Source organism: Aspergillus ochraceoroseus (genome assembly GCF_002846915.1).
Source record: "Aspergillus ochraceoroseus IBT 24754 chromosome Unknown P175scaffold_2, whole genome shotgun sequence".
Classification (NCBI taxonomy): Eukaryota; Fungi; Ascomycota; class Eurotiomycetes; order Eurotiales; family Aspergillaceae; genus Aspergillus; species Aspergillus ochraceoroseus.
Genome location: NW_024468477.1, coordinates 2,669,945 through 2,690,709, shown reverse-complemented (window position 1 = coordinate 2,690,709; position 20,765 = coordinate 2,669,945). Strand labels below are relative to the sequence as shown.

Genomic DNA, 20,765 nt, shown 5'->3' with positions numbered 1-20,765 from the left:
CCCCTACGGGAACATTGTATTTCCGTCATCACGCCAGGTCACGTGAGATACCCGATAAGGACGCCGACAAAAGAATCGGAGTCGAAACGATTCCAAGATCGATTCTGTATGACCTCGAGTGACTCGACGCTGCTGTGATGACACAAACTCTAAGGGAACCGTTTGGTTGAGTTCTTATTTTATTTTCCCTCCTTTTTTATTGCTCCCATTTTCACAATTCCCTCTTTTGATCGTTTTCTTTCGTTTCACCCCGCCTACCCCGCATCATTACTATGAGTAAGAAGTTCAAATCTCAGGCTTCAAGCAGCCGGGCTGCCGCCGGTGCCTTTGGTGGCTTTGGAGGATTTTCATCTTCTGTGTCTGGCCACGGAAAGGATCTGTCATCTCTTACATATGTGGCCGAGCCACCAGACCTATCTCGGATATCAGAACCTCAATTGGCGATTGCATTCAAGTATTTCTCGAAAAAGGATGAAGTGACGAGAACAAAAGCGTTAGACGATATAAAGGAACATGTCTCTAATGTAGAAAAGACCGGGGGCACCCTTGATCAGGGATTTCTGGAAGCTTGGGTACGTCCATTGTGTCTTATGAGGACTAGAGCAGCAGGTTGATCGTGGTTGGTTTGGCAGATTAAAATATACCCCCGAGCATCAATCGATCTCTCTCGTAGAGTGAGGCAGGCTGCACATTTTGTGCAAGGATCGATTGCTTGTCAGGTGGGAAAGCGGATTGTTCCCTTCCTGCCCAAGGTAATTGGGGCATGGTTGGCTGGAGTCTACGACAACGATAAACCAGTTCATCAATCGGCTCTGGACTCGTTTACGCGGGTGTTCTCTACTGAAGAGAAGAGAAAGGGCGTTTGGAAAATCTACCAGAGTTCCATTCTTGACTTCGTAGATGATGTCGTTCTCCAGCAAACACCTCTCACCCTGAGTGATGAAAGGACGGTCAAACCTGATGATGCTGAAGCCAAATACGCACGTGTTGTAGGGACAGCGATCCTACTGTTTAATCGAATTTTAGGTACGATTTTAGGATTTCACTTCTGTCTTGGAGTAACATCGCTGAGAAATATTATAGGAAACACTAATCAAGCAGATCTCCAAAATGATCTGCTCAAAGTAGAGACCATCTTGGGTAGCAAATCGCTGTGGTCTTTTTCCTACCATGATGATCCTTCCGTCCGCCGGTCCATCTACATACTCCTCAGAACCGTTGTCTCAAAGGAACCAGAACACCTAGAGTGGAAGTTAGTGAGCGCAGCTCTGATCGGTAAATCCCTTTCTACCTCTCAAATTGGATCCGCGTCAGCATTGTCAGAGACAATTCTGCAAGTTACATCTGTCCGCCCCCAACTATGGACAGAGGATTATTCCGGCAAGTCATCTGCTTCAAAGAGGTTGCTCCAGTATATAAGCAAAGGATCACAGAGTGGACCGGGCTCATTTTGGTCAAATGTTTATCAACTACTACAAGTGATTCCGCTACAAGTACTTGCAAAGCTCGACTCAAAGTCCGCTAGTGAGGATACTCTTGGATTAGCAAACTCAAGGGCATTGTTGGAGTCACTGCATGAGGGTCTAACCTCGAGAGATGAACCCCAGCAAAACCGAGCAGCCGCCTGGAAGGCCTATATTGATATTGCCATGTGGCTCGCTAAACGGCTCCCGGGTCAAGATGCGGTGCAGGTTCTAAGCGAGAAAGTTTCACCTCTAGTTAGGCAGTATGTGAAGTTTGACTTGGAAAATTCGCAATGGCTACTTCCAACGCAGTCCTCTGAAGCTATATGTTCTGAATATCTAGTCGCCCTGGCTACAACTGACTATCAGATTTCCTTAGAACAGCTGTGGACTAAGTTATCTGATGAATTGCTTGAAGCTGTGAAACTATCCTCACCGGAACAGTCGAAAGACTTCAAGTCTTCACAAGACGCAGTATGCGTTCAAGCTGCACGACTTCTTTCCCTAGAGGCGTCTTTATTGTCGCGCATTGCGGGTACAAATTTTGAGACTAGCACATCGCATATGCTGGAAAAATCGAACCTACCACTGCTAAACAACTGCTTGGAAGTTTTGAGGTCTCGCAATGGCAAACCTTATGGGGCAGCTGCAGTTGTAGAAGAGATGATTCGCAAAGCTCCACAGATCGCACAGCGCTCTCAAGAACTGTTGCCTTTTATCCAGAAAGATGCACCTGGGCTTTTGTTCTCACCATGCGGTGACCGACTCATTTCTATTATCCTCCTTTGCCGCTCCTGGGACGGATATGGGTCGAGCTTCAAGGAAGCTGTCAAGCAAATTGCGCATCTTGAAACCGCGATGACAAATACAAACCCTGTTCAAAAATTGCTTTCCAGCTTGGATTTCAATGAAGTCGATGCGGATATACTTAGCTCATTGATTATGCGAGCCTTGAATTTAGCATGCAAGGGGAGTCAACCACACTGGCTAATCATCGTCTCAGCCCTGCAGAACCAGACAATTCACAATGAATTAGAAAATTCGATATTCCTTTCTCTTATCGATGCTTTATCTGTGGAAGATGAAGTGTTACCTGTCCTGCGTGGACTATCTCAAATTGTCTCATCTGCTTCTAGTGCTATCAAGAGGTTCCAAGGTGGCAGCCAGGGCTCAAAATTGACCGGGAAGCTTCTTTTCTTAACTGAATCACCGTCAGAAGAGATTTCTGGACCTGCTGAATCATTGCTTATAAAATTCAAACAGTCAGTTGTTGGCGAAACTACCGCCAAGGCAAGCGTGGAAGTTTTACAGCGCAATTTGAGCCATGTCAATGGGGAGTCATTGTCGTAAGTGACTTCTGCTTTCAGGACCTCAAATTCAAAGCTAATTACCATAGTCTCGAATCCCTAATCGCTCTTGCGGAAGAAATATTACGCGGCTCTAAGCCGGAGGATGTTGGTCGTCTTGCTAAGGGCATTCTCCCATCTCACCAAGTTTGGGATGAAGCGCTAGAACCCTTCCTCGAACTTCCTCCACGATTATCAACCGCTATCACCAGTCCCCTTTCAGGTATTGTGCATCTGGTCGACCGTCAACTATCGGATGCGGTTTCCAAACGTTATGAAAATCTTGCTCGTGATTCGAATCAATGTTCATCTGCATTTCGACTCACTTATTTCACGGTTCGGATACTTTCCTCATTCGATATCGCCCAACACCTTGAAATGGAAGAGCTACAAACACTACTATATAAGCTACCACTGGCGGTGCAATTAATCGAGGACGACCTGGACATTGAGGGATACAACTACATCGCTGGGCCTGTGACTCCCGAACAACGAGAGGAGTATCGGGAAGTTGTCAATGATGCACGAAAGGTAATTCGGGGTTGGTCTGTCTCGACTGAGCGGATTAATTTGACGGATAATGAAACAATTGGAAGCTTTATCGCTTCCATTTGGAAGAATAAAGTCGAAGAGCTCGATAGTATCTCTGCGGTGAACTATCGAATTGGAGAAGCGTTTGTAAAGATTATGGACGGAATTGATCCAACAAACTTTACCTATTCCTCTGAGGCTATTGCCCAGCTATGCAAAGAATTTCGAACAGGAAATTCCATCCGATCTGCATCTCTGGTGGCTGTTTTGCGACGTTCTATTCTTGCAAATCCAGCTGGTACCCGACTTTGTAATGAGCTTGTGGCTGACTCTGCTGGATTGAAGGTGCAGGACGAGAAACAGGATGGTGAGTAGCCTTGGATTTCTTTTGGACTTCTTGCTGACAATATCAAAGGTCTGCGCAAGTTGGCTTTGCTTAACTTGCTTCTATCGGAGGAGGAAGTAAATCCTATGACATCCATGCCAACTCAGCGCCTGATATTCTTTGTGAAGCACCTGATACGGTGTCTTCAGTTGGAGCAAATATCACTCCCCCTCAAAGCCGAAATTTTCCGAAGCTTAACGCTTGCCCTTCCCTGTCTTCATGAAATGTATGGCTCACACTGGGAGGATTGTATGGAGATCATTAGCACAACATGGCAAACAGTCAATGGGGCAGACGCGGCTCTGCCTTTACTCAATTCATCCTTCAAACTCTTCAGTTGCCTACAGACAATTGTAGAGGATGAAGATAGCAATGATGATGTGAAGGATGCTTGGTTAGACAAGAAAGCGAGGCTATTCAACGATTTGACCTCTACTCTCGGAAAATTCGGTTGGTTTTCTTGGCATCATGCAATTACTACCTCTTTCTAACTCATTTAAGATTCTTCGATCACTTTCTACTTGCCCAGAGACCTCACTGTTGACCGTCTTTATCGCCTGATCAAGGCCATTCCCCTTGGAAATCTTGAGGATGTGAGGAAGGTCTTCCCTCTTTTGACAGCTCACAGTCTGGTACTCCAGCGGACAGCGTACACTCTTCTCCACCGGTACATTCCAAGTGTGCAAGAGCAAGTATCCTTCGACGTGGCTTTATCAAAATCAGAAGTCAAGCTTCCAGATGAACTCATTTCTCTGCTACTTGGAGCGCCGACTATGCAGTCAATATCCCTGACATACGGGGATGATCGAACATGGGCGGATATCCGGTCTTATCTTCTGAGCTGGAAATTAGTTTTTGATCACTTTGTTAACTCGGTAAGCCTACCTACGTTGATTTAGGGCATGACTGGAATCCACCCGCTAATGAGCAATGTAGTCTTTCATTGTCCAAGAACAGTATGCTTCTAATATCAAGGAATACGACTCCCTGAACTCCCTTTTGGAGTTCATGTTTGACTTCATGCAGAAGTCGCACGGAACGATAGTGGATGCATCGAAGTTCGATATTCGTTCGTTTGAGCTTGATCAATCGGAGAGCTATGAGAAGGAAACCCAGTGGCTCCTTGTTCATCTATACTTTTTGTGTCTGAAGAATCTCGCCAACCTCACGAAAGACTGGTGGATCTTTGCAATTAAGCGTCTTAAAGGTCCCGTGGAAGCCTGGACGCAGAAATTTGTAGGTCATCTTTCCCCTCGGATCCTCCCATTCATGGACTCACGCAATGTAGATCTCGCCTTTGGTCATCGAAGACTCGCTAGAGCGAGTGACCCAGTGGATGTCGACTCAGGATCCAAACGAGGAACGCGCACTTACCGTGAGGGTCTCGCCTAAAACCGCAGAGATTATCGCCAGTATTCCAGTTGACGAAGAGTCTCCTCCTGTTTCAATCTCTCTCTCTCTACCTCCTGCGTATCCACTACACCCTGCCTTGGTTGTTGGTAGAAGCCGAGTATTAGTGGATGAGAAGAAGTGGAAAAGCTGGCTTCTTACCATCCAAGGCGTGATCATGTTTTCCAATGGCAATCTGGAAGACGGACTGCTGGCGTTCCGCAAGAACGTCCAGGGCGCCCTGAAGGGCCAGAGCGAGTGCTCAATTTGCTACTCGGTCATTTCCACCGACATGCAGACCCCGAATAAGCGATGCGCAACCTGTAAGAATACCTTCCACTCTGTCTGTCTGTACCGATGGTTCAAGAGCAGCAACCAGAGTACATGTCCCTTGTGCCGCAACAATTTCGTTTATGTATAGATATATAGATGGATTAGCGGGGTAAATAAAACATGGATTGCTTTGTACTATAGAGAGGTCTTTTTCTTAAAGGGAAGGTCAGTCTGCTCAAATAAAGATGACTGTAAATAATTGAATCCTGAAGGCTTGATATTGAGTACTAAGTATCGATTATTGATTCTGTCAAGCCAAACGCATCAATTGCTGTTGCCCCTCACGTCAATAATCTCTGAATCAACTAAATAAATTCCCAGAGCCAAAAAAGCATCAGATTCATTTAATTTAATTTTTTTTATCATAATTTATATATACTAAACAAAGAGAGATAGACATGTAACTATGAACTATAAGCATGGATGGGCCAACACACTGAAGTTGATAGAGCATCCCCGCCAAACCAAGCTTCACCACCTTCTTCCATCATGACCCCGCCATGTCCGCCTCAAACATCCCCAACCTCAACACTCTCCGTCAGGGCGGCGGACGAGGTCGATTACGAGGTCGCGGCGGTGGAAATGAAGGCCATGGCTTTAGTTCTCAACGATCATCTGCCAATAAAGATCGCGTGGTCCAAGGAACTGACAATGACGCCAGCGTCTCTCGGTTGAGTGCGGTGGGATTGGGATACTTGGATGATCCATTTGCGAGGGCGTTGACGCCTTCTGGGTTAGAGACGAGGAGGCTGCCTATTATTAATCGAGGTATGTTTTCTTCTTCTTCTTCTTCTTTTGTAAATCATTGAGTTGAGCTAACTATTGGATTTTTGGTAGGAACCTACGTGCGCACCACTGCGATCGATCAGCTTGTTGCTCGATTCCTGGGACATGGAGAACAGAAGAAACAAATTATTTCGCTCGGTGCTGGCTCTGATACGCGTGTCTTTCGACTCTTATCCTCCCCCGCTACCTCGAATATTGTCTACCATGAGATTGACTTTGCGATGAATGCGGCGGCCAAGATCAAAGCTATCCGTGGCACACCTCTTCTGCAGCGAGCACTGGGGCGAGTGGAAGATATCACTATATCTGACGCAGGGGATGCGTTGCATTGCCCCTCCTACCATATTCATCCGGTTGACCTACGAACCCTCACGCACCAGGCGCAACATGCGAGCGCAGACACAACGCCCCCCTCAACGACCAACGCGGTAGCCCATCTGCAAGAGACAGTCGACCAGACGCTCCCTACGTTACTAATATCCGAATGCTGCCTGGTATATCTCTCTCCGGGTGAGGCCGCTGACGTGGTGCGGTATTTCACACAAACTTTATTCCCCCGATCAGACAAGTCAGAAACTTTAGGGTTGGTTCTGTACGAGCCCATCCGTCCGGACGACGCGTTTGGGAGGACGATGGTGTCGAATCTCGCGGCCCGAGGCATCCATCTCCAGACCCTGCACAAGTATGCGTCCTTGGAGGCGCAGTGTGGGCGGCTCTGCGAGCAGGGCTTTGACGGGGCGCAGGCAGCGGCAGATGTGGATTTTATTTGGGAGCAGTGGGTGAGTGGAGTGGAGAAGGAACGTGTGGCTGGGTTGGAGATGTTAGACGAAATGGAGGAGTGGAGGCTGCTGGCCCAGCATTACTGCATTGCATGGGGGTGGCGAGAGGGGAGGAGTACATTTGATGGATGGAGAGATCTTAAAGAGCAGACTTCTCTTAGGTACTCTGTGAGTCCTAACTCCTCCTGACTGGTCAACAAGGAAGATGAGAGTCATTTAAGGCTTTAAGTTTTGTTTGGTCCTGCTTTCAGGCTGATGGGTTTTCTTCATCTCGTGTAACCGTTGTGATAGGAAACTAATCGCAACTATTTGTGCAAAGGGAAACTAGTGCCGGGTCTGAAGGTTGGCCCCTTTTCGAGGACAGAGATGATGATCTCAAGGTCTAGACTTTGACAACTCTCGAGTCTATCCTCAACCTTGGACTGTTGGTCTAGATACGAATATGAGAGAGATGAGGCAGTGGCTTTTTTTTTTTTTTTTTTAATGTACTACGGTACCTGACATGTACATCTACAGAAAAGATGGGGAAATGACTCGCATTTGAGTTTCCACAACCTCATATCTTACTGTGATGTAAGACAAGAAGTAGAGCCAGCAACACCGCAACAGTCCTGACTGATTGGAATCATCGGAAATTGGGAGTGGAGCTGGCATCCACGAACCGCGGGGGACAACGAGGAGGCTTTTCTCTACTATTGGCGTGAGGCTGTTAGCCCCTGAAAAGGCCGTGGACGTCCATCCCAATCGGGTAAACCGGCGCATTACTATAGCTTCGAGGTAGCCCTAACTAGGAAATATGCCTGGCCCCGATTCGGGTATTGGGTTTGGTCCCCTTTTTTCCCTTTTCTCTTTCTTGCTCTCACTCTCGCTTCTTCCCCCTGCGGGTGGGGGACCGTTTTGTTTGTATCTTGCACGGCACTTGCTTTTGACCTTGTTGGTCTTGTCCCTTCATTTACTTCGTACTTTGCTTCCCTTTTCCCTTTCCACCCGAGTCATTCGTTATCAGGGTCCTGACCATAGTCTTTCGTTTTTTCTTCTGCTTCTCCTATTCAATTCTTGACCTATATACTTTCTTTCGTTCCTTTCTTGGCCTTGTTTTCTTCCGGGTGGATTCATTTCCAGCCCAGTTTAGATTGCGCATCCTCCACTCTTTCGCCCCTTCACTCATTTCACGAACCACACTCAATTCCCCCATACTCCAAGGCAGATTTCAAGATGAGGTTCATCCAGGCGACTGCGCTTCTTTGCGCCGTCGCAGTTGAGGCCTCGCAGCACAACCACGGTCATCAGCAGCAGCACCACCACCACCACCATCAGCGGCATCAGGATGTGCCCGCGGTGGAGAAGAGAGGAGGCAGCTGCGCGTTTCCCACCGATGCAGGCTTGGTCGCTGTTACACCAAGTATGAGTAACGCCGGCTGGGCTATGAGTCCGGATCAAACTTGCGAGCCTGGCAGTTACTGCCCGTATGCTTGTCCTCCTGGACAGGTGTCGATGCAGTGGGATCCGGATGCGACTTCGTACTCTTATCCTATGTCAATGGTAAGCTTCACATCTAAATCTAAAGAGAAGCACCAATCCCAAAGGGAAGGGGGGGGGGGGTCCAATGTAAATGTGAGATGCTGACGGGTGTAGAACGGTGGTCTGTACTGCGATAAAAATGGGAATATCCAAAAGCCTTTCCCCAGCAAGCCCTACTGTCAGGATGGAACCGGATCCGTTCAGGCTATCAACAAGTGCGGCAGCCAGGTCTCCTTCTGTCAGACTGTTTTGCCCGGTAACGAGGCCATGTTGATTCCTACTGTGATTGAGGAGACAGCAACCCTTGCGGTTCCGGATCTCAGCTACTGGTGTGAGACTGCGGCTCAGTAAGTTCACTTCTTTATTGTAAGGTGCCGGATTCTAACCGCCACAGCTTCTATATCAATCCCCCTGGCTATGGCCCCGAGACCGCTTGTGTCTGGGGTACTTCGGCCAACCCCTATGGCAACTGGTCTCCTTATGTCGCAGGCGCAAACACCGACGGCAGCGGCAACACGTTTGTGAAGATCGGATGGAACCCAATCTACCTCGAGCCCTCGACTCCATTCCGCAACGAGCTCCCTGGGTTTGGTGTTTCTATCGAGTGCGAAGGCAACGGATGCAACGGCCTCCCTTGCAGCATCGATCCTTCCGTCAACGGCGTCAATGAGGTCAGTGGAAGTTCGACCGATGGTGCTGGCGGCGCTGCGTTCTGCGTGGTCACCGTGCCCAAGGGAGAAACGGCGAATATTGTTGTGTTTGAGTCCAGCGGCAGCGACAGTGGAGATGACACCTCTACATCCTCTTCTGCTGCCCCTAGCACTACTACTACAACTACAAGTACAACAACAACTACTACTACTACTACTACTACCACCACCACTACAGCACAGCCCACCACCACTACTACCACCGCCTCCACTACTTCCACTACCTCCACTGTCAGCTCTACCAAGACTAGCTCTTCGTCGTCATCCAGCACGTCCTCCACGTCTAATCAGGCCACTTCATCCTCGTCGCAGAAATGGTCTAGCGAATTCGAATCTTCCTCCAGCAGTGCAGCCTGGGCGGACTACACGTATAGTCCGCATGCCCTGATCGAGACGGGCAGCGGAGGAGACACGGTAGCTTCGACGACAACAGAAGCCAAAGCGGCTTCTCCCAGCTCGACATCCGGAGCGAATATGAAAAACAGTAATATGGCCATCTCTGTGGTGGCTGTACTTGCCGCCATTGCAATGGTTTAAGCCAGACCATGTTCTTCACTTATTATTTGCTTCTACATACCTTTTTCGACTTGTTCAACTTTTTCTTCGACATTTTACCTTACCTTATATCTTACTTTATTCTTACGGAGTCCACACTTTATTCTTTCTGGATATTCCGGGATACTTACGATTTGACGTTCTTGTATATTGATTCGGATGACGATTTACCAGCATCAGTCGGTGACTGGTTTCAATTCTATACATATTTATTATTATTATTAGCAAATGATTGCACAGACTCTTGTATCCTCTTGGAATCTTACTAGTTGATTTAATTCTGTTAGATATTGTAGCTGAGGCTGCCAATCTACTGCGTACGGAGTAGTGTAGAATCCCGTTGCCGACTTACTTACTTTCTCTCCCTCTCTCTCTCTCTCTCTCTCTCTCTTTCTCTCTCTCTGTCTTTCTTTCTTTCCGATTAACCCACTAACCCACTACTACAAATATCCAAAATGCCTCCCTCTCCACAAACAGTAAGCCCCTTCTCCCCTTTTTACACATTTATAAAAGAAAGATCCCAGAAGATCGGTGGTCTCTACCCCGCACCCCGCGACACTACCTACTCTACACCCAACACACCACAACACAATACTATATATATACTCTACTCTACTCTACGAATAATGATACTAATGATAATGCAATAAAAAGACAAAACTAACATCAACCCTCCACCTCCTCATCCCACGTCTCCGCCTGCTCCAAAAAAAAGACACCGCGTCCTCCGTCGTGCAGCGCCGCGATCTCGCCTCCCTCCTAGAAAACAACCGCGATGCCTCCGCGCGCATCCGCGTCGAGAACGTCATCGCAACAGATATCGGCGTCGAGGTCATGGAAATGGTAGAGCTCTACTGCGAACTGCTACTCGCGCGAGCGAACGTCCTGGACCAACTGGCGTTCGGAGAGAAAGGCGTGCGCGCCAGGAATCGAGCGAGGGAGGAGGTAGCTGCTGCTGCTGCTGCTGCGGGGAGGTCGGCTCCCACCACCCCCGCGACGGAACCAAAGCCAGTAACGGGGGGAGGGGGGTTCTCGTTTCGGTTTTTCGGTGGGCAGAGGTCTGCTTCGTCTGCGGCGACGGCGGCGACGGCGGCGACGGCAGCAGCAGCAGCAGAAGAAGAAGAAGGAGAAACAACAACAACCACTCCCATCGAAGACCCCTATCTGGATTCCGCCCTCGACGAGGCCGCCGCCGCCGTCTTCTACGCCTGGTCTCGTTTCCCGCATGACGTGCGCGAACTGACCATCTTGCGCTCCCTGCTCGCAGACCGATACGGAAAGGACTTCATGGCCCTCGCGCAGGAGAATAAGCTTGGCGACGTGCCTGTCCCGGAGCGACTTGTCAAGGGGCTGCGTGTGCGTCCGCCAAGCCACGAATTAGTCGAGAGTTATTTGAGGGAGATTGCGCGGGCGTATGGAGTGTCTTGGGGTGTAGAGGAAGAAGAAGAAGAAGAAGAAGAAGAAGAAGAAGTTAATCATGATGCTGGTGTCAATACCGGTCGTGGCGATGGCGATGTGCCGCGCGAGTTCTCTCCTTCTACGCCACCACCTCCTCATGAAGGCAGTGCAGGTGACGGAGAAGGAGACGACAGAGTAGCTGCGCGCGCTAGGAGAGCTTCCGAAACAGCAGAGTTGAATCGAGCGACGCCGCCGCGCGGCTTACATTCTGGAAAGAGTCCCGTGAGTGTTGCGCCTCCAGGGCCGAGATCGGATAATCCCAGTCCGCGCGTGAAAGTTCCCGATAATGGGGTTACAGGAGGAAGAGGAGAGATTCCTTCTCAGCGGGTGAAGCCGAATAAGAGTGGGATTCCGGAGGTGGATGAGTTGAGTCGACGGTTTGCGGCGTTGAAGCGGTAGTTTTTTTTTCTTTTTTTTTTTTACATTACTCCTTGTCTACGGAGTACATACTTACTTGCCTTCTTAGCTAGCTTACTTTTTTACCTGCTGGAATCCCTACCGAAAGAGCCAATCTTTCGGTAATTTACGACTGTGGAGATACTGAACATGAATTAAATGACATTTCTATATATGAGATGAGACATCTACCGGATCTGATCTCGGCATCCAACGCACTTTTTCGTCGTGTGGCAGTAGTTGCCACGGAGCAAAGAGGTATCAAACAGGTAATCAATCAGCAAGCACCCTTATCTAAAACAACGGATGCACTGTGGCCGAAAAAAAGCAAGAAAAAAAAAATTAAAGCAACCAGACACCGACTATGCATGTGTCCACCATATATATACAGTACAAGAAAGAATGTTCCGGTGGGAAAACAAAAAAAAAAAAAGATATCTCATGACCGGAAATCTTCTTCTTCTTCGCCTGGGAGATAGACTTCATGACCGGACCCCTCGTAGACGAAGATGGCGGCAAAACAGCCAAAAGCTGAGACCAGCGCGATCAACCACCAGGCAAATCCGACCGTGCCGATTTCTAGGCCGTAGCCGTACCAAGAACCCGAAAAGATGGGTCCTATTGTCCGGAAGGCAGAGGACACGGACTGGCCAATGCCGTGGATGGTGCCGAGGACGGAAGGATGAGGAGAGCAGTTGTTGAGGAGGATGATAGACGTAGGAAGGGTGAATGTACGTGCTGTGACCTGCAGGAAGAGGGCAATGATGATTGAGAACCATACCCAGCCTCCGTTGGCTTGGCCTGGAGGAGGGGTGGAAGAGGGCGCGAGGGCGATATAAGGAGCAAAGGCGTATGCGACAGGGAAGAGACTGAGGAAGTACTGATAGCTTTTGGCGGTTCCCAGACGGCTATTGATTGAGGGGTAGATGGTAAATTGGAGGAGCATGCCAATCACGCCGAGAATTGCAGTAGCGAACCCAACGCTTTGAGGCAGCATTCCCAGCCCTCCTGTAAAGATGAATGGGAGTTTCTGGGCAGGACTGGCAGGGTCATTAACGTCATAGCGGGGAGTCGAGAGGAAGAGTAGCCAGAGGTTATTAAAGGCACTACACAATCAGCAAACGGAATTTCCATAGATAGGATGAGGGAGAACGGACCCCATTTGAAAGTCAAAGAACGCCTGCGCCAGTAGCGTGCACAGCACGTTCTTCGTCCAGATACGGCGGAATGGTAGGATGCGCGCTCCACGCGACGGCTTAGTTGCCTTTTCTTCAAGCTCGTAAACTTCGGTGGACCGCCCCAACAGAGGGCCTTGCTCGTCATAGTCGGCGAAAGGGAGTCGGGAGTACAGCGGAGATGAAGACGGCACTATAACCCGGACGCAACGCGCCATGAGGCGCATCGAAAAGGCACCCAGGCCAGGCTTTCCTTTGCATGCATCCAGGGTCTCCAAAGGTTAGCACAGTCCGTTTCCATGATATTCCGGAGAGGACGGGGACCCTACCTCTTCAAGACCCATGCCGACGCAGACGGCACAGAACGTAAGGAAAAACGCATTTGCCAGCATGGGTAATGCGTACGGATAATGCATGAGCCACTGGACGCCATGCTCCCCTCCGAACGACGAGTTGGGGCCAAAGAGTCGTGGGTAGCTCCGGATAGGGTCGGAGAGCATTCCACCCATAACTAGCCAAATCAGTCTATATTATCTGTTCGAAAATGGGCAGAGCCAGTCACGTACCAGGACCAAAGAGAGATGCAATGTTGAATCCGATGGGGAGAATCAAAAACGCGCGGGAATGGTATTTCTTTTCCTTGACATTCTCCGCAATCATCGTTCGGATAATCCCGACGGTTCCATTGATCGCACCGCCGAACGAGCGCCAGAACACAGCCTGCGCGAACGAGGTCGCAAAGGCCACACCCAAACAAGAAACGGCAGTCCCCAAAAGACCAACAAGGAGCACAAACTTACGGCCACCCCACTCGGCATCGGCGACGCGACCCCAGGGGATGGCAGTGGCGAATTGGGCGGCGGTAAAAGCCCCCTGGAGGATACCGGCCTGGGTGGAAATATCGGAGTCGGAGAGGTTCCCGTCAAAGGACTTTAATTGGTAGAACATGTAGGCTTGCAGGGAAGCGATCTGTAGGAAATCAAAAACGCGACAAAGACCCAGTAAGGCCAGCTGTTTCTTGCGCGGGAGAGACATCCAGGTGACGGGTCCTGGACGGGGCGGAGAGGATTCATTAGGGTTGGAGACGGGTATATGGGATAAGGATTGCAAACGAGCCCGGGCTTGCCGGTCGGTCCAGTCAAAGGAGGTATTCCTCAGGGCCATCTTAACGGTAGGGTCGTTGTCCTCGTTGTATCGACCAGAGGAAGCTTCGGAGACCTCAGTGAGGGAAGCGGTAGATTCCCCGCGACGACGCTGCTGCGGCAAAGAGTAATCGGATGAAGGTTCGTTGCCTTGATCGAGACCGGAAGCCCAAGAGGTCTTCCGGGTATGATGAGCATTCCGGGGTTTGGAGGCGGTGCGATTGTGGGAATGGGATGAGGTGTGATGAAGGGTAGGAGAGGAAGAGGAAGAGGGTTCGAGATTGTTGATAGAGGTAGCAGCAGTAGTAGTAGAAGCTGAAACAGAAGGGGCCAACAATTGGCGATTGGTACTCATGGAGGGGAGCGCCCCGTAGGGTACGTCAGCCAGACCACGGAGGGATAAGGAAAGAAAATGAGGGCGAAAAACAATTGGATGCTAAGGATCAAAATGGAACCACTAGAACGGACAAGAATTGAGAGGTGGAGTGGAGGAAGAGGAAAGGAAATATGAGATTGAAATGGAGAGAGAGAGAGAGAGAGGAAGAAGAAAGTGGTGGAAGATCGAAAGAGAGAGAGAGAGAGAGAGACGATAAGGATCTACAATATAACAAACACTACATTCATCACATCTCTGTTTGTTTCGAATATCCAGGATTTAATTTATTCAAGTTCCTGATAGAAATCAAGCCAGAACAATCGAAAAAGCATCCTTCTTTTTCAGGCTTGCGACGCTCGACTCCACTTTCGGGGTGGTTTTGCTAGTGTTTCGTATTGCTGTATTTTTCAACTCCTGGTTTCAATACACATCCTCCTTTTGTACCAGTACCTACTTCCCAAGTACCTCCTAAGTACTACTACTACCTAGTTAAAAGTGATTGCGTGTTTGACATATCAACCTTCACTAGTCTTTGACTCTGTTAATATCCCACGTGGTATATGTAATAGTCAGCCATCTTCACAAGTCATGCACGGGTTACAGCAGAGAGCAGTCAATCATAGACCAGGGATATGCAGGTAACAGGAGGTATACGCGTCTGCTGCAGTTTCAAGAGCCATCCCCCCCCCCCCCCCCCCTAAAGGCCAGAAGGACACAGTTTCTTGAAGCTATTGTCGCAAAGAAATCATTTACAATATCAATGCTAAACTGTAGATCGGACATTGATTATTGGTCGCTGGTGGGGTTGGGTTAAATAAAGAACCTGGATCGCATGATATTCAACCGTGAATCTTACTTAAGCCATCTCGATCTTTTACCTAGGCCTACCTATCTTCCACCTTTAGTCTTTCTCCTCCCAACTACCAATCAACCTCTTCCGTCATGGACCCCTTGAAATTCATAGACCCGAATTTAACGGAGCCGGACTTACTGGTTCTTAAGAATCTATTGAGCGATATTGAGCCAGTCAGTTTGGAGGGGAAAGATTCTTCTTCGACCTTGCGGATCCGAAATAAAGGAGAAAGAAAAGGAGGTAAGTCCTCATCATTTACTCAAAGCACTCTTCTGCACTGGCTTAACCTTCTGCATTGACTAGCGGCGCAAAATGATGCAAATCGAGATTCGGACAAAGACACGATACAGAAGCTAAAGGCCCTCAATAATCCCGAGGACCCCAAGTTTGATCCCACCGTCTTTGTCAGCTGGGATATGAAAGATCTTACCAAGTATCCTTTTCTAGTAAAATGGATTCTGCAGCCCTACGTGAAGCTTGCCACAAAAATCGTCCGCGTTGAAACGGATGTGGTGATGCTCACACATATCTTGCTTTATTTGACCACGTCTCTCCCCAGTGCAATTCTCCTTTTCCAACAATTTCATTGGCTCCATGGTATCGCGCACTGGATTATGCAGACGTACTATGTCGGCACATACACCCTTATGATGCACCAACATATCCATATGGGGGGCATCTTGAAGAAATCCTTCTGGTGGTTCGATGGGCTCTTCCCGTATATTACAAATCCTTTAATGGGACACACCTGGAACTCCTATTACTACCATCACGTCAAGCATCACCACGTCGAAGCAAACGGACCGGAGGATCTGTCTTCTACCATCCGGTATCAACGCGACGAGATCGTCGATTTCTTGTGCTATGTCGGTCGCTTTTTCTTTCTCATCTGGTTGGACCTGCCCCTGTATTTCTTCCGGAAGGGGAAAACAGGGTTCGCCCTGAGAGCAGCGGCCTGGGAAGTAGGCAACTATATCATACTCTTCGTCCTGTGGAATTACATGAGCTGGAAGGCCACTCTGTGTGTCTTTGTGCTCCCCCTCATGCAATTGCGCGTGGGGCTCATGGTGGGGAACTGGGGCCAGCATGCATTCGTCGACGAGGTCGACCCCAACTCCGACTTCCGCTCGAGCGTCACCTTGATCGATGTACCGGTAAGACACAGAAATCTCTGATCCAATTCTGTATACTAATGGATCCATGGTTATACAGAGCAACCGCTTCTGCTACAATGACGGATACCACACCTCCCACCATCTGAACCCGTTGCGACACTGGCGCGAGCATCCCGTTTCCCTCATCCAACAGAAAGACCGCTACGCTGCCGAACACGCGCTCATTTTTCGCAACATCGACTATATCATGATCACAGTGCGATTGTTGCGCAAAGACTACAAGTACCTTGCAAGATGTCTAGTCCCAATCGGGGACCAGGTCCAGATGACTTTGGACGAGCGGGCGGAGATGCTGCGGAGGAAAACTCGACGGTTTGATGAATCAGATATCCAATCTAAGTTTAACTAGGCCGTCGGCAGAAACCCGATTAGTCGGGACCGAATCCTTTTGCTTTCTACTGACTTGGGTAAGTGACGGCAAAGGAACAAATTGGATCCCCGGCAATCATAATTAACCCACCCAGCGCTGAAGAACTTTTGTTATATAAAAAATTTCTTGGTGCTTTTATGCAACCCATTGTATACTATTAGAGATGCCTGTTACCTAGCGAGAGAAAGTGTCTTTATCATGCGAAATTAACATTTTGTCTTCTTCTTCTTCTTCTACTACTGCTACTACTGCTGCTGCTTTTCAAACTTGTATATTGACAGGTTTCATGGATTTGGTTCATGAAATGCACCAATCAACACAAAGGAGGGAAGCAAAAGCGTGGGTTGGTATGAGTACCCGGACCTAGGTACCTGTAGCAAGCAACAAGACTTATCCTGTGAATTTTTGGGGGGGGGGGGGGAGGGGGGATCAATAAAGGAAAAACAGAACCTGTACGGAGTTAACTTAGAAACCCCACGCAAAGCATAAGATTGTGTGAGTTGGTGAGAGGAACAGGTCAGAAGATCTCTCTAGAATTACCATAATATTTAATATTTAACGGGGAATTATATATATATATATATATATATATATGCAAAAAAGTATATCCAAAATTCAAGATCTATCTATATATGGTACCATGTCATCCCGAAAGATATCAATTCATCCCTCTCTCGCTCCGGTCGGGTTCCGTCAGGGGAAAGTACCCTGGTGGTTCGCTTATTGGCGCCCATCGCCGCCAACTCCACCACGGTGCGCTGGAATAACCGATGGATGCTTTTGATTCGTTCATCCCGTTCAAGGCCTCCGATGATGATCCTCGTCTCGCCCCGTTGGAGCATTGATATCCCCGGGACAGGCGGAGCGCCAGGTAGACGCCTACCACTGCAACAAGCACGCCCAATACGGGGGCAATCCATCCGGCGCGATCTAAATGCTTTGGTTAGGGAATCGTGACAATACTCGATAGGGATGTTTTGACACACGTACTGTACGTCTTCTCCAAACTTCCCGGCGTCGGTCCCTCCGATGGAACCGGGGCCTCGGAGTGCCCCCAGGTAAGGTGGGCGCCTTGATGGTAAGGGTCCACCCACGGCACCGTGTTGATGTTCGCGGGGGGGATCATCGCATGGGCGTCTTCTTCGTTAGGTGCTCCATAGGCGTTCGTATTCTCACAGGTCTTTTCCTCACAGTGCTCTTGGAGGACAGGAGATGGGATAAAAGTAAACTGCTCGCGCGATTTCCCAATCACTTTGCCCTGTGCGTCGAGCGCCTCAGCGTACGCCCAGCGGTAGAAATAGGGCTCGGTATATGTTGTCTCAAATCCGTCCTTGACGACCTGTCGAATGAGTGTATACGAGCTTGTGGTGTTGGTGGACCCGTAGAACCGCCAGTACTTGACGCGGGTGGCGCCGTTCCAGCTCACGTAGAACGTGGTCGAGGCATGCGGGTTGGTCGACTTGGAATAGGTCCACAGCGCTGGAATGTCGGTCGGGTGTCCGTCCCAGTGGAATTTCTGAGCACGATAGTTCATGATTCGATCCCGATCGATATATCCCCAAAGCAGGAGGTTCCCTTGCGCGTCGTGCTCCGAGATATAGGCGTTGTTCCCCCAGCCTATAAACACGTTGCCATTCTCCAACACCTGCATATTGCCCTGGCTCGAACTAATCATACTGTGGCCGGGAGGGGCATATTCATGCAACTGCCGCGCCGTGTTATCCACGTGGTCGATCAGAATGATCATACCCGAAGAGTACTCGTGGGTTTGGTTGTAGCCGTTGAACCCGTTGTTATACAACGATAACACCGTGTGAGTTGCATTCTCACTCAGCCACCGCGCATCATGCTGCTGAGAGAAATTAAAATTGAGATTTTGGAACGTCGGATTGGATCCGTGTAGCCGCCAGAGAATCGATCCATCCTTGCCTGAGATCTTGTAGATGGCGCAGGTGTGACGCGACGAGATTAGGTAGTCTCCGTCCTTGTTCTTATCGATCGAGTTGATGTGGAAGTAATCCCATGGGGAGCGCGGTTCCAGCCCGGTGCCCGAGGTGTCTGTGTGTCCAGGGTATGTATAACTTGCAGAGGGATCGACATGATCCAGCGACCGCCACTCAAATAGAACCTGGCTGGTTTCCACATCTACCTCTTGGAAGACGCTCTCCATCAGCCATCCCATGCCCGCTTTGACGTTCCAGATGCTCATATCAAATTGGCGCTGCTGGTAAACGGTCATCAGCGCCGTCTTTCCATCGTTAATAGGCATAAACTCGTGCATGTCGCTCGCCGCCATCCCTCCCCCGGGAACCACCGTTTTCACGATGTGATAATTGTTGTCCATAATTACCCCATGACCCCTGCAATATCCATTCTGTTGGATGCCCTGGAAGAAACACAAGTGGTCTTTTCCTTGATACTTGCATACGTGCATACCGTGAGCGTTCCCAGGGCCAGAATTACCCCAACCGCTCCATACTAGGTTCTACAGGAAGGGTTAACACTTACTTTTACGCGAGCAGTGGGTGGAGGAGGAAGAAAAGACATACCCCATCATTGTCGTAGATATACGGACCCGAATTATCCGCCTCATAGGGACCTAGAAAGATGTATCCTGGCTGAAGCTTTTGCGGGACATTTTGCTCTAGAGTAATGATTGGGGGATACAGATCGGGACGCTAAACATTGAGATCATCAGCCAAGGGCCCGGTGATGCGATGAAAGAAGCGCATCAACCTGAGACTTACTGATTTAAATGCATAATCAATTTCTGCGAGGACATTTTGTAACCCGCCTAGCAGAACAAGTAGAAGAAAGGAAAGCGATAGACGGAGCTGGTAGGATTGGGCGGATCCTCCCTGAGGAAATCCAGCGAAGAAGCGCATGGATTCTTCACATCACCTGTTCCAGTTTGTCTCTCAATTGCAGAGGCAAACAGGGGACAGGGAGGAGAGATTGAGGGTGTCTATAAGAAAGAAAGAAAGAATCCAACCACGTTCCCGACTCGAGGATATATCGAGATCAAATCCCACGCGCTGTGCTGCGTACTCAGTTGATAGAATTGCTAAAGTTAGTATGTACTCCGTCTTGGGGGGGGGGATATCCAAAAAGAGCGCGCAAAGACAAGGTTTAGGGAAGGGTAAGGATCAGCGTGACGGCGACAAGATTATATTAGGAGTAACAGGAGAAGAAGCCACACGGGAATGAGCAGCTATGAAGGCTGTGAGGAATCAAAACCGAATGAAGAGATGGAGATCTAGAGAAAAAGGATTCTCCAGTTGCGCCAGTATGGCATTGTCGAATCGACTGCATTTGGCAACCGATTTCTTTTTGTCTCTTTTTTGGTTCTTTTTTTTTTTTTTCTTTTTCTCTTCTCTCCCGCAAATCATCCTCTCATCCGGTATCAGCTACCAGGATCCATGATAATGGATATGAGATTCGTAGTCGTCCTCATCCGGACCTTTCATATCGCATCCCAGAAAGGTCAATGAAGGACAAGACCCCCCTTCCCCACTAGAATGAAAATTCCGGTGGCTTCGAATTGTCAAGCCACTAACTGCGATCATTGGCTGTTCACCTGCCAATTTGAACAGCATCCGGCTTGGCCTCCACTCAGCGCCAGCACTAACGGGACTATACGTATGTCGACTAGCCGGATCTATCATCGGTTGAGGAAGTGCCGCGTATGTGGGAGGGGAAAAAGGGTTGGAAGACGCGTTTGCCTGGGTGCTGTAGACATTGTTTCAAGTCGCCAGTCGCCAGTCACACGATGGAGAAAAAGATCACAATGTGAAAAGTAATATTGTTCGTATTTTTTATCGCAAGAGGGTTAAAATGGAGATAGAGGGTAGATTTAGAAGGAAGAATAAACCCAAGCTAAAGTGGATGAACGGGGATGCCAAGTTTTATGGCGGTGGAAGAAGATGAAGAAGAATCTCAGCCTCATTACTTAAGAAGCAGATGACATGTATACACACTTGAATAAAGCTACAGATATAATTAAAAGCATTGGTGAATTTACT

General features: G+C 48.9%; 5 protein-coding genes across 5 annotated transcripts; 4 read left to right on the top strand and 1 right to left on the bottom strand.

Annotated features, from left to right (window-relative positions):
* The first annotated feature begins 101 nt into the window (after positions 1-101).
* Positions 102-5,663, top strand: P175DRAFT_0499621 (ubiquitin-protein ligase RKR1). Its single transcript, XM_040896773.1, has 8 exons — positions 102-572; positions 633-1,026; positions 1,084-2,809; positions 2,860-3,707; positions 3,756-4,175; positions 4,227-4,600; positions 4,662-4,961; positions 5,014-5,663. The coding sequence occupies exons 1-8, from the start codon at positions 273-275 to the stop codon at positions 5,533-5,535; spliced, it is 4,884 nt and encodes a 1,627-aa protein (XP_040754455.1). The 5' UTR covers positions 102-272; the 3' UTR covers positions 5,536-5,663.
* Positions 5,664-5,947: 284 nt separating this feature from the next.
* ppm1 (protein C-terminal leucine carboxyl O-methyltransferase ppm1) lies at positions 5,948-7,201 on the top strand (the record flags this gene model as incomplete). Its single annotated transcript, XM_040895842.1, has 2 exons — positions 5,948-6,215; positions 6,285-7,201. 2 exons carry the CDS (start codon positions 5,948-5,950, stop codon positions 7,199-7,201), a joined length of 1,185 nt encoding a protein of 394 aa, XP_040754454.1.
* A 1,026-nt stretch (positions 7,202-8,227) lies between these two features.
* On the top strand, positions 8,228-9,780 carry P175DRAFT_0491465 (SUN domain-containing protein; the record flags this gene model as incomplete). Its single annotated transcript, XM_040895841.1, has 3 exons — positions 8,228-8,554; positions 8,648-8,880; positions 8,928-9,780. The coding sequence occupies 3 exons, from the start codon at positions 8,228-8,230 to the stop codon at positions 9,778-9,780; spliced, it is 1,413 nt and encodes a 470-aa protein (XP_040754453.1).
* Positions 9,781-10,213: 433 nt separating this feature from the next.
* On the top strand, positions 10,214-11,969 carry P175DRAFT_0499618 (DUF292 domain protein). Its single transcript, XM_040896772.1, has 2 exons — positions 10,214-10,274; positions 10,453-11,969. The coding sequence occupies exons 1-2, from the start codon at positions 10,254-10,256 to the stop codon at positions 11,653-11,655; spliced, it is 1,224 nt and encodes a 407-aa protein (XP_040754452.1). The 5' UTR covers positions 10,214-10,253; the 3' UTR covers positions 11,656-11,969.
* Positions 11,970-12,091: 122 nt separating this feature from the next.
* Positions 12,092-19,628, bottom strand: P175DRAFT_0507803 (uncharacterized protein; the record flags this gene model as incomplete). Its single annotated transcript, XM_040898293.1, has 11 exons — positions 12,092-12,758; positions 12,810-13,099; positions 13,157-13,338; positions 13,394-14,012; positions 14,046-14,284; positions 15,337-15,341; positions 17,451-17,673; positions 17,734-19,129; positions 19,180-19,221; positions 19,293-19,421; positions 19,491-19,628. The coding sequence occupies 11 exons, from the start codon at positions 19,626-19,628 to the stop codon at positions 12,092-12,094; spliced, it is 3,930 nt and encodes a 1,309-aa protein (XP_040754451.1).
* Between the last annotated feature and the right edge of the window lie 1,137 nt (positions 19,629-20,765).

Bases quoted from the DNA above. Each gene is read 5' to 3' on its own strand.
- P175DRAFT_0499621 (XM_040896773.1), top strand. From the start codon at position 273: ATGAGTAAGAAGTTCAAATCTCAGGCTTCAAGCAGCCGGGCTGCCGCC. The intron at 1,027-1,083 runs GTACGATTTTAG...GAAATATTATAG, and splicing joins ACTGTTTAATCGAATTTTAG to GAAACACTAATCAAGCAGAT. The intron at 3,708-3,755 runs GTGAGTAGCCTT...ACAATATCAAAG, and splicing joins GCAGGACGAGAAACAGGATG to GTCTGCGCAAGTTGGCTTTG.
- P175DRAFT_0499618 (XM_040896772.1), top strand. From the start codon at position 10,254: ATGCCTCCCTCTCCACAAACA. The intron at 10,275-10,452 runs GTAAGCCCCTTC...TGCAATAAAAAG, and splicing joins TGCCTCCCTCTCCACAAACA to ACAAAACTAACATCAACCCT.